The sequence below is a fragment of the Crocuta crocuta genome, unplaced genomic scaffold (genome assembly GCF_008692635.1).
Source record: "Crocuta crocuta isolate KB4526 unplaced genomic scaffold, BGI_CrCroc_1.0 scaffold27, whole genome shotgun sequence".
NCBI classification, from domain to species: Eukaryota; Metazoa; Chordata; class Mammalia; order Carnivora; family Hyaenidae; genus Crocuta; species Crocuta crocuta.
The window spans coordinates 8,375,777-8,388,303 of NW_027532250.1; the positions used below are offsets into that span (position 1 = coordinate 8,375,777).

At 53.5% G+C, this 12,527-nt stretch overlaps 1 protein-coding gene across 1 annotated transcript in view; it reads left to right on the forward strand.

The window, feature by feature from the left end:
* The window catches only part of PREX1 (phosphatidylinositol-3,4,5-trisphosphate dependent Rac exchange factor 1), a 181,688-nt gene that overhangs the window by 1,372 nt on the left and 167,789 nt on the right, over positions 1 to 12,527 (forward strand). The window contains exon 3 of the mRNA XM_077778338.1: positions 1,988 to 2,128. Within this exon, the coding sequence (XP_077634464.1) occupies positions 1,988 to 2,128 (141 nt within the window). The remainder of the gene's footprint in view (positions 1 to 1,987; positions 2,129 to 12,527) is intronic.

The window sequence follows — 12,527 nt, forward strand, 5'->3', positions numbered from 1 at the left end:
TCCATCCACAAACGAGGACATGTTTGGGGTCCTTTAGGCAGTGCGGGCCAATTCTTGGACAAAACATGGGACCTGTATCTGTGTGTAAGACCAATATCTTACATGGAAGCCAATCTTTGGTGGTCACAGCTGGGAAGGAGGCTAACCCTGATTTGAGCACCTACTGCGTGCCAGCTATCTGTGTCAGGAACTTTGATCAGTGGTTCTCAGCTGGGGGAGATTCTGTCTTTCCGGGGACATTTGGCAGCATCTGGAGACATTCGTGGTTGTCACAGTGGCGGTGGGGTAGAGTGCCCCTGGCGTCTGGTGGGTACAGCACACGCTGAAACGGTCTACGATGCCCAGGGCGGCTCTCCACAGCTAACACTTCTCTGGCTGTACATGTCCATTGTTCCCAGGTTGAGAAACCCGCTTTATGTACACTTTTTTCCTCTTACAAAGACTCCCGGCCTGGGTGGCTAAGTCGGTTAAGTGTCCGACTTCGACTCAGGTCATGATCTCACGGTTTGTGGGTTCGAGCCCCACGTCAGGCTCTGTACTGACAGTTCAGAGCCTGGAGCCTGTTTCAGATTCTGTGTCTCCTTCTCTCTCTGACCGTCCCCTGCTCATGCTGTCTCTCTCTAAGAAAGAAATAAAACATTAAAAAAAAAAAAAAACCCCAAAGACTCCCATTTTATAGATTAGGCAACTGAGGCTCAGAGAGGTGAAGTGTCTTAGCCAAGGTCACCCAGCCAGTTAAGATTTGGAGCTGGGGTACAAACGCAAGCCAGTTTCATTCCACAGCCCTGATGTTTCCACTAGGCTCTCCCCTTGTGGTCGACAGGATTGATTTAAAGAGTAGACTTCTGAGGCTCAGAGAGGTGCTGTGACTAGTCTAAGGTCATATCATAGAGCTACTCAGAGACCTCTACAATGTTCTGAGAACCTCAGGAGTCAGCCGTTTTCTGGACATCATCGACTCCACTCCTGGCACCTGCCGGAGTCACCTCCCCCATACCCCTCACCGTCTGCCCAGAGGAACCTTCACTCACTCCAGGCCCAGATCAAATGCCACCTTGTCCATGATCCCAAAGAAACATTTAGAGGGCAGAAGCCACTCCGCTCTCTCCCTGTGTCCTGAGGAACTTGCAGTATTGAGCCAGGCCATTATGGAACAGTTTTGGGTGTTTGGGACAGAAGATTAAATAAGCAGTCATTTTCTTGCCTAAAGGGTGATTACAGTCTAGAGGGCATATTTTATGAATCGGCTAATCCACTGCGGAGACAATACAATCCTGGGCAGGGGTGTGAATAGGGGAACATTAGGAATTGTGTCAAGAGGGCCTGTGCAAAGGGGGCAGTTTACACATGCAATGATAATAATAAAGGACAAAAATGGAGAACTTTCTAGGTACTGGGCACTGTTGCAAGTATGTCCTGTGGATTAACACATGACCCTGTGCGGGACCCTTGATACCTATATCATTTTCATTGTACTGACCACAACAGTAAGGCTCCAGAAGCAAGGAAACCAGCCCAAGGTCATGCACTAGCAAGCGAGGGAGATGGGATTCGAACCTGGGCAGCTTACTCTAGGCCCCAGCGCTCGGTCACCTCTCCATACTTTCCTGTGAAGCAGGTGAGGACATTTGTCAAGCGGTTCCGCTGATGATCAAGGTCACGCAGAGCAGCCTGCACTGGCGGCCGGGTGTCCCCAGGCCTTATCCCTGGTGGTGGGTGGGTGGCGAGGGGACGCGAGAGCAGCTGCTACTTGATTAGTAATTCGAGAGCAGATAATTCCTTCTGGGAAAGGTGGAAACGGCAGGGTCGTCTCCTGGGGGCGAAGAAGTTCAGGAAAAAAAAAGGGGGGGCGGATAAAAACGGAAGGACAGAAAGGGCAAGAGAGAGGGAGGGACACGGAGGCGCGCGGCTGCCTTCCCAAGGTCGCGGCAGCGCCCGAGGGCACCCACGGGGCTCAGTGCCCCGGAGGCTGGCACGGCCCGGGCAGGGGCCGCCCTCCTTCCTCGCGNCTGGCCCGTGCGCGGCCGCCCGGGAGTCCGAGCGCCAGCTGCGCCTCCGCCTCTGCGTCCTCAACGAGATCTTGGGCACCGAGCGGGACTACGTGGGCACCTTGCGCTTCTTGCAGTCGGTGAGTGTCGCCTGGGGCGCGCGGGGGACAGCCTCTGCCCCGGCCGCCAGCCCCGCAGTGGAGCGCAGGGGCCTCCCGNTCCCTGGCCGGCCGGGGTCCCGGGATCCCGCCTCGGGATCTCCCGCACTCCGTTTCCCCCCTGCACGCTGCCCTTTTGTCTTTTTCTTTCCCCCTCCCGCCTTTCAAATAGTTTTAAAATTAGTTACATCCGCGAGGCAGGGGCTCTGGGACCCAGGCGCCGGGAGCTTTCGCTCCTGCTTTTTTTCCTGGGGATTTCTTCGCCGCCTAGTGCGCAACCGACCACTCCTCCGGGACGCATCCTAGAGCCCAGCGCCCCTCCGAGTCGGATCCAACAACCCCGAGCCCGGAAGACGGACGGACGTCCCACAAGCCCGCAGAGCTCGGGGTTGGACCCCTTTCTCCAGTGCACGCGCTTGGGGAGAGTGGGTTTCGAACTCACGACTGGGTAGGCCAGGTCCCACCCCTGTTTCTAAGTGGCGAAACCACAGCATCAGACTCTGTAAAATGAACAGCCTTACTGTGTGGCAGGCGCCTACTTGTGTCATCAGGAGGTTTAACCTTCCGAGTGGCCCGGGAAGTGGCCTGGGAAGTAGGGACGAGTATTGACCCCATTTTTTAGATGGGAGAGTTTATCTCCAGCGAGGTTGAGTAACTTGCCCGGAGTCACACAGCTGATTAATTGGGGATGCTGGGGTCTAAACTCCTGTGGTGCATTTCCTTTCCTATTCTTCTTTCTTTTCTTTCTTTCTTTCTTTTTTCCTATGAGAGGGAGGAAGGGGCCACTTCCCTACTCTCCTAGGAAGTGAGAAAAGTGGCCAGGGGGCGGAGGGGGTGGGCCTGAGGCCAAGCCTCCGTGGAAGTTAGGAGACTCCGAGGGCTTTAATCTCCTTGCCTCCTGCTGGGACCTCATTTACTCCCTTCTCGGCTCTAGGAAGTCTTTTAATCCTGGTTCAGGAAGGGCTGGTGGGGGTTGTGGTCGTTCCTTCTGGGACCCCAGAGCCAGGCTGTGCAGCTCCCCATTTCCAGGGGAAAGAGGGAGACTCTGGCATCCTCTGGGGTCCCCGTCGGCTTGGAGGTGCAGCTAAGGCTGTGTGAGGTCCGAGTTCCATCTTAGGGAGGAGAGGGCCCTTCATTCTCTCTGGGAAAAGAGGGGGGTGTGTTGTGTGTATGTGTGTGTGGGGGGGGGATTGGGGAGTTGTGGTGCCATTGAAAACCGTTTGGCTAAAGGACCCTTCTAGAAAGGCCTGTGGGAATAAAAGCAGAGTTGATGTTTCTTTCCCATCTCTCCCTTTCTCATAGTTAAAAAAAAAAAAAAAAGGAATCTGTTCAGTTTGACTCTGGCAGTTTCTGATATAAAGACGTAGACAACGCTCATATCTCTGAGCTATGTCAAATTCTAGGGAACTCCTCACTTCTCCTTCTGAGCCACTCCCTGCTCCTCAGTCTGGAAGGGAAAGAGGAAAGACAAACCAATTTTTATATTAATGGGTAAGAAAATATACCTCTTCCTCCCACGCCCTTGCTGAGATGCTGTGGTACGTTTCAGAAGAGATACAGATTGGGGTAGGGTTAACTGTGGTTTTAAATTGTCCACTTGTAGAGTCTGAGGTTGCTGGAATAATGGGAATTGATTGGAATCAACTCTTCTTATTATTAAAGAAACAAGAAAAAAAAAAGATTTCCGTACTTCCACATTGTTGAGGTCATCAGTTTTTGTTCTGATTGACCTGTCGGTTCTGAGATGAGCTGGTTCTTGGACCAGTCGTGCTATACCTGCCCTGGCCTCAGTTTCCCCACCTGTAAACCGAGGGGAGGAGATTCCAGGCTTCTTTTCTGCCTTATCCTTTTGGGTGTCCCCAAGCTGTTGCCAGAAACGGACCGATTGTGTAACCTGACCAGCCGTACCTCATTTGTGAGCCACAGGAGGCCTCTCTGGTTTTGCTCCATCAGAAATGTCCCCTAAACAACCCAAGGCCTTTTAGTTTTGAAAACGCAGGGCTTAGCTTCGGGAACTGCTAATTACCAAGGCTTTCCACGCATTCAGGCTGCATGCAGTTCTCTTCTGTCTTCCCACTCGCTCCTCGCTCCTCCTCCGAGCCTTTATACTTGGTAATAAGGGAAGAGTGCTCGGTAATCCCGCCCCGCATTTAATTCCATGGGGCAGAGGCGGGTCTCCAAGAACTGCCCTGGCCTCCCTGGTCCCTAGGTTCAAGGTCCTGTTGTCAGTAGAAATGAAGCCTTTGTGGTTGACTGAATTGTGGGAGATGCAGAAAGGCCAGCTCTGGTGGATTCCTGCCCTCAAGGAGGGGACAGTCTAGTCCATGGTGGCAAAGTGGATGTTTACAGAAATCCAAGTATGGGGCTGGGCTCTGGAGCTAGACTGCTTGGGGTTGAGTCCTGGGGCTGTATAACCTTAGGGCAAGTGGCTTAACCTTTCTGAGCCTCACTTTTCTTATCTGTAAAATAGGAGCTGATAATAGATCTTATCTTACAGGATTTTTAAGAGTATAAGTCATTATAGAAATATATATAAAGCACTTAGAACAGTGCCTGGTAGGTAGTAAGGCATATACATGTTAGTATTATCATTAATTATTTTGTTATATGATCATAAAATAACATAGATGATTAGGATTATAGGATTCCAGCATCCAGTGAGCAGGAGTAGTCAGGGAGGGCTCCCTGGAGGAAGTGAGGTCTGAGTCAGCACTGAAAGGAGGGCAGGGAGCCTGAGCGAATTTCCTTTTGACCCATCTAAACTCCGGAACCAGTGGTTTTCTTTGGTTCCGGCTCTGGGACTCTGTGTTTCCCCCTGAATCTCCCCGTCTTTCCGCACCTCCTTCAGGAACTGGATTGCACCCCTTCCCCATCTCCGCAGGGGCCTGATGGCTTTGGTGCCGTGTTTGTGGGTGTTTATTTAAGGGTCATGGAAATGCAAGGGCAGCCCTCTTGGAGAGATGCTGGATCTTTCTAGGGGGACACAGAAGATGTGTGGGAGAAAGTGCCCTGGGTTTTGACTCAGAGCCTTGGATTTCAACACTCAGCAGCCCTGACAGTGTGGGGGTGTGAGTGTCAATAACGATAACAACAGTTACAGTCGTTAGTGGGTAGGAACTGACCCTGATTCATAATTTGCCGTTCTGGGCGCTTCACGTGTATCAATTCGTTTGATCTTCCCAATACCCCAGTGAGAAAGGGCCGCTGTTACCCTGTTGACACATGAGGAAATCGTGGCAGAGAGAGTCTCAGGGAGCTGGGTCACGCAGACAGCAGTGCTAGAAAGTGACCCCAGGTGGGCTGCCCCGGAGCTCAGGTCCCTAGCCGCCTCGCAGACTGTCTCTGGCTCATTAAGGCCTTGGCCGGTGATTTATCAAGGTGGCAAAAGGGGGATTCGAACCGGGGGCTGTGTGACCCTGACCCTCTGCCCGTGCTTTCTCTGGTTCCCTCCCCTCTGTGGTTCCCGTTCTGGCTCAGCATCTGTTTGTGAAGTGAGTGTTGAGTGTGGGGCTCTGGAGTCAGGCCGCTGGTGTTCACACCGTGGTTTTACCCACATTGACCGTATGTGGCCCTGGGCACGTCACCTGAGGCACCCTGCTCAGTGCCTCAGTTTTCCCATCCGTACAATGGGAACAGTACAGCATCTGTGTCCTAGGGGTGTGGTGAGCTTCAGTGGGACCAGCGTGAGAAGTGTGCCGGGCACAGACTTGGTGCTCAGTAGGCTCTGGTGGCTGTTTGGGGGGATGTACAGCAATGGGGGGCAGAGGAGGTTGTTCAGGGTTCCCGGATTCCCCCCTTAAGAAGGAGAACAGGTGAGCCTTGGGCTTACCGGCTTCTTGGTTGGGTTGGTTTTGGGTCCCTGCCTGCAAGTGCCCAGGCACCCTGTGTGTGTGCGGGCCGGGCCGTGGTGGGAAGAGGGGCAGAGTCCGGGTGGATTCGTAGAGAGACCCCCGGGTGAGGGTTGGTCGGCAGGCCCCCCTTGACTGAGGACAGACACCTGTCCCTCCCAGGCACCCAGAGGGTCTACTCCACTGGCTGGGTGATGGGGGCTGTGGGCAGCAAGCTCCCAGAATGCTTTCTGTGGTTCTGCTTTTTTGGGGGGTAGGAGACTAGAGCTTTTCTTCCCTTCGGAGCGCTGCTTACCAAAACAAGAAACTGTGGTTTGTGTTGTCACTGGTTTTTTTTTTTTTAAGGTTCTTCACTCTCCGTCTCACACTAGAGAGAAATGCCGGGGGGTGGGGGTGGGGGGCACATTTTAAATTCTGCAATCACTGGAACAGACTGACCTGCCCAGTGACTTTGGGGATTTTCACGAGGGCGTGTTGCACAAGGCGCGATGCTGAGTGAGACGTGTGTACAACACAGTTCTGCTTTGGGAAAATAAACAGTCACAGTGTGCACATGTCTGTTGTCTGTGTCACATTGCAGGGGCTTAGAGTAAAGGACGCACGGATGTGTATCTTGTGGAGAAAGCACGTAGGGAGATAATAAAGGGAAAAAAGCGCTCAGAACTCTCATTTATAATACCGTTCTCACATAAAACCACGCACATGTGTGTGACCATATATGTTACAAAATTCTGACAGAAAGAATTGCATCCCAGCGTGGCTATTAAGTTAGCGTGACTTAATCTGCTCACACTGATCATAAAATTCCATGTGTGTACACGCCCTGTGTAAAGCATTCTCTGTATATCAACTCAAAAGTGCTAGGTATTTGTTGCGCCTCCCGTTTTTACAAATGAAACCCAAGGCACAGAGAGGCCAAGTCAGTTTTGCAAGGTCACACAGCCTGACAGGGCTGGGATTCAGACCCAGGTAGTCTGACCGCAGAGCCCTCATTCTTTGCCGTTCTCCTGACCTACCCAAGATGCTGCTGTGTTCATGACCCAAATTAACTGCCTTTGTGAGACCTCTGGTGGCCCAGGCAGGCGAGAATTAAGCCCAGTGGTCCAGACGATCAGAGCTTTTTAGGATGCCAGAGAGCCTGGGCCAGGCCACTTCGTGTTGGGTCACAACATCATTGGGAAATCAGTGAAAATCTTTCAATGACAAAAACCTGAATGTCAGCCAGAGTTGGGTGCGGGCATTTTTTGTGCGGGCGAACCGCGCTCCGTATGGGGAAGTGCACGCATCCAGACCGGATTCCTCCGTGTGCGGGCAGGCAGGTGGAAGCTTCTGCACTATATTCTGGGCGGTGTGTTCTGGGCCAGGAAAATGCAGCTGTCAGCAGGGCACACGTGGCCCTTGGCCTTCGGAGAAGGATGTCCCCACAAATGCATCTGGTGCATTTGAACGAGGGTGTTCCTCAGAGGAGCCCGTTCTCTGTTATCGGGCGCGTTTATCTGCCACTTAAAAAAGAGGTGGATAGGATTGGTGTCCTTGGCCTTTGGAGGCTTCCGGGCACCCCTTTCCTGGAGGGTGTCCCCCTCAGCCCGCTGAGCAGAAGGCCTCTTGAGCTCTGGCCACTCCCTCAGATCAACACATCCACATCCTCTTTGCTTCTCGGTGGCCTCCTTNCAAGAGATGAATCTGAAGCAGGTCATGTCTGGATGCAGAAGAACTTAACCTCTCAGATTTTTGCCATTTCTCTTCTGTTTTTCCTCTCCGGCTGGAATCCTGGCAGGTGGCAGGTAACCTGTGTGTCTTGTCCCCACCCCGGGGCACAGGGCGAGGCCAGGGCTGCTTCTTGCCCTAGAGGTTTGGGGACATAGAACTTGAGAGTAAGCTGTGGGGAGAGGGCAGGGGCCTGAATCCCCTTGTTCAGCCAGTGAGACCCCAGAGGGACTCCCTGTAGAAGTTGTGGCCGCCAGAGGGAGGTGAGCTCCGGTCAAGGGCGTTGGCCCCGTGGCCGGTCAGGGTTTCATCGGAGAGTTCCGGGAGAAGGCTCGGGTGGCCTTGTGCTTCTCCCAGGATTCGAGTTTTAGCCGGGCTTAAGGGTCGCTCTTAAGGAGGTTCCTCAGGGGGCATTTCAGCCCTGGCAGCGTGTCGCTGGCTAACCCCTCTGTATTTGCACCTTGGCGCCCCTGAAATAGTGGGGTGGGGTCGTTTTCCGTCGTGGTGACTGGCCTGTGAGCTGTAGCGTGCTTCACAGCAGCCCTGGCCTCTGCCCGCTGGGTCCCACGAGCGCCCTTCCCACAGTTGGGACAGTTAAAAAGTCTCTCCAGATGTTGCCACATGTCCCCAGGGACTGAAGCCTCCTTTGACCTCCAGTTCTGCTTTCGCACCATTCTGGGGCCTTTACACGCATATGCAGAGGTACACGGGCTCGCCGGGTGTGCGTGCCTGTGTCCGCACTTGCTGTTTTCCCCCAGCGGTGTGTCTCAGGTTCACGGTTAGGAGCGTGGATTCTAGGGGCGCCGGGGGGGCTCAGTCGGTTAAACCTTCAACTCTTGATTCCAGCCCAGGTCATGATCTCACTGTGAGTTTGAGCCCCACATCCGGCCCCACACTGACAGTGCTGAGCCTGGTTGGGATTCTCTCTCTCCCTCCCTCTGTGCCTCTCTCTCCCTCTCAAAAAAAATAAGCAAACAAACAAAAAAAAGGAGCATGGATTCTAAATTTTTTAAAAATATTTATTTCTGGGGCGCCTGGGTGGCTTAGTCGGTTAAGCGTCCGACTTTCGCTTAGGTCATGATCTCGCGGTTCGTGGGTTCGAGCCCTGCGTCGAGGCCTGGAGCCTGCTTCAAATTCTGTGTTTCCCTCTCGCTCTGACCCTCTCCTGCTCACGCTGCCTCTCTCTCCTAGAAATAAATAAAACATTAAAAAAAAATATTTATTTCTGAGAGAGAGAGAGCGAGAGAGAGCAGGAGAGGGTCAGAGCGAGAGGGAAACACAGAATTTGAAGCAGGCTCCAGGCCTCGACGCAGGGCTCGAACCCACGAACCGCGAGATCATGACCTGAGCTGAAGTCGGACGCTTAACCGCCTGAGCCACCCAGGCGCTCCGAGGAGCATGGATTCTAGATGCCAAACAGCCTGGGTTCGGATCCCAGCCCTGCCCCTCTGCGACCTTGGGCACGTCCATTTGCCTCTCTGAGCCCTGGTCTCCGTCGTCCATGGGGAGTGCCTGCAGAGCGGGTGCCGAGCCAAGGTCAGGGCCGCCCCACCACCCGCCACGGGCTCTCCTGTTATTGGAAAGGAAAGCCTGAGAAGGAAGGGAAGTCCTCCCGCCTCCTGGCCCTGTTAGATTTTTCAGTTTATTTTTATTTTCCCGGCTCCTTGAGGACCAGAAGGGGATTTGCCTGCTCCTCTTTTGTCCTGCAGTCGGATGCTCAGTCTGTGTTTACCCACCTGGTTCCTGCCCCAGGTGGGACTGAGAGGCAGCCCCTGGTCCCCGGGCCAGGGCAGGCGAGGCGATTTCAGGCCGGCGGGACCAGGGCCACCAGAGTCTGGTGGAAGCAGGCGGGGTGGCCGTGAGCCACCAGGATCCCGGGTCTCTTTCCCCCTTGCAGGGGGGTGGTGGGAAGCTTCCGCAAGGAGCGGGGCCAGGGCGGGGGTGGGCTGTGGGCCGTCCGTGCTTTCATGCACTGATTCACGTATTCATTCAGTAAGTGGACATTAAATGCTGACTGTGTGCCAGACCCTGGGCTTGGTGCTGGCACGTAGCCAGGACAGGACAGACAAGGTTCCCGCCCTCGTGGAATTTTCAGACAGTACGAAGAGGTCACTTGAAAAGGTGGCGACAGATGTAGTACTATCTGCTGAAGCCCTACTATGTGCCGAGTCCTGTGCTAAGTGCTTTGCATGGGTTATCTCCTTGAGCCTTTGCAACAACCTCTGAGGTAGATGTCGTTATTATACTTGTTTTGCAGATGGAGAAACTAAGGCCCAGAGAGAGTAACTTGCTTAGGTCTACTCAGCTGGTGAGTGGGTGCACCAAGAAGTAAATTCAGTGAGGATACGTTGGTGGCAGGGATAGTGGCATCTGCTGGTGTTAGGGTGGCCAAGGAAGGCCTCTCAAGAGGTGGCATTTGAGCCGAGTCCTGGGGCTGAGAAGGAGCCAGCTGTAGTTGAGAGAAGTGTGTTCTAGGTCTAGGGGGCAGCATGTGCAAAGGCCCTGAGGCAGGATGAGGCTTGGCTTTTTTGAGGAACGGCAGGAGGCCAGAGCTGGGGAATTGAAGTTGGTGTGGCCCGGGACTCATGCATGGTGAACACTTTCGGTTTCATCAGGGGGGCGAGGAGCCCCTGGAGGGTTTTCAGCTGGGGTGTGGCATGGGCTCACTGATGATCTCAAACAGTCATCCAGGAGGGAAGGGCACACTTTCGCCTTGCCAGGCAGATCCCCAGGCCCTCTGGCCGTGGTGTGAATCATTTCTGTCCCCTGTCTAGGTCTGAGCTGACCACACCCAAAGAGGAGTTTGGGTCCCTGGTTATGGCCAGGGGGTAAACAGGCTGTGCCGGGTGGCTGCCAGGGAGATGGCTGTTGATGTGGGATGGGTCTCTGCTTCCTGTGAAAGAGGGAGGCACCCCCTGTTTTCTGTTCAGGAAACTAATTTGCATGATTAAAAACTACCAAACCAGCTTAACAACGCTTTCCTCCGTGGTGGTGTTAGCTCTCACCTCTGCCCTGGGTGGGGTGTGTGTGTGTGTGTGTGTGTGTGTGTGTGTGTGTGTGTGTGTATTTTTCAGACCCACTTTGCAGGTGAGGAAAACTGAGGCACAGAAGGTGAAGTGGCTTGCCCAAGGACACACGGTGGAGAAATAGCCAGGACTATTACGCTTGCCTGCTCCGCCCTCACCCAGGCCTGCCCCATTCTTTCCTCCACACAGAGCCAGAGGGGGCCAGTTGGCACTCAGGCCAGCTCACACCACTGAGCTGCTCAGAGCCCTTCTATGGGTCCTGCCTCCCTCGGAGTAGAAGTGAGTCCTCAGGATGGCCTGGAGGGTCCTGTGAGATCCGTCCCTGTCTCCTCTCCGGTCCCCTCTCCTGTTAGTCTCTCTTCTTTCTCCTGCAGTTTTTATTTTTATTTTTATTTATTTTTTTAGTTTATTTTGAGAGAGTGAGTGGGGGTGGGGGAGAGCAGGGGGCAGAGAGAGAGGGTCTCAGAGAGAATCCCACGCAGGCTCCTCACTGTCAGTGGAGAGACTGAGGCGGGGCTCGAACTCATGAACTGTGAGATCATGACCTGAGCTGAAATCAAGACGCTTAACTGACTGAGCCACCCGAGCGCCCCCACGTACAGTTTTTTTATATCGAGATACGATTCACATACCATAAACCTCACCCTTTCAAAGTGTATGATTCAATGGTTTTGAGCATATTCCGCAAAGTTGCGCAATTATCACCGCTATCTAATTCCAGAATCTTCTTTTGCCACTGTGTGCCCTTTCTCCTGCCTCAGGGCATTCTCACGGCTCCTGTTTGGAATGTTCTTCCCCGGGACCCCTGGGGCTCACTCTGGCTTATTCCCCGAGGAGGTCTTCTGCCCACCACTCCTCCCCCTTTCAAAATTGTACTCCACCCCCACCTGGCCACTGCCTGTCTCCTCTCCCTTCCACGCGGGACTTTTGTCCACCCCTGACACACAAGGTTGTTGACTTACTGTTTATCTGTCTCCCTCACCCGAATGTCGGCTCCGAGAGGACAGGGGTCTGTTCCATTCACTTTGTCTGTGAGACACTGCGAACAATGCCTGGCACGTGGTAGGTGCTCATTAAATATTTTTTGAATGAAAAAATCGGCTTTCCCTCTGTATCTATGTCTGTTTTCTTTTATAATAGGATTGCCTTGACTTATGTAACTGCTAAGTACTTTTGTGCAGACTTTTGGGGACCTGGGACCAAAAGAGTCCCGTGTTCTTCAACGAGACCGAAGGTGGGTGTGGGCCGCATGGTCTGCTGCACTCACTGATAGACCCCCACCGCCCAGCTCCCCGCAGCTTTGGTCAAGGGAGTGGTTGAGGGAGAGGGTTGAATGAGGCTTTAAAAAAAATTTTTTTTTAATGTTTTTATTTATTTCTGAGAGAGAGAGAGAGAGAGAGAGCAGGGGAGAGTCAGAGAGAGAGGGAGACACAGAATCTGAAACAGGCTCCAGACTCCGAGCTGTCAGCACAGAGCCCAACGCAGGGCTCGAACCCACGAACTGTGAGATCATGACCTGAGCCAAAGTCGGATGCTCAACTGACTGAGCCACCCAGATGCCCCAATGAGGCTTTTTAAAAAATGTTTTTTATTTGTTTATTTATTTAGAGAGCCTGCTCATGCAAGCAGGGGAGGGGCAGAGATGGAGGGAGAGAAAGAGAATCCCAAGCAGGCTCCCCACTGTCAGCACAGAGCCTGATGCGGGGCTCAAACTCATGAACTTTGAGATCACAACCTGAGCCGAGAGTGAGTCTGATGCTTAACCGACTGAGCCACCTAGGCGCCCTCCCCCCCCCCCCC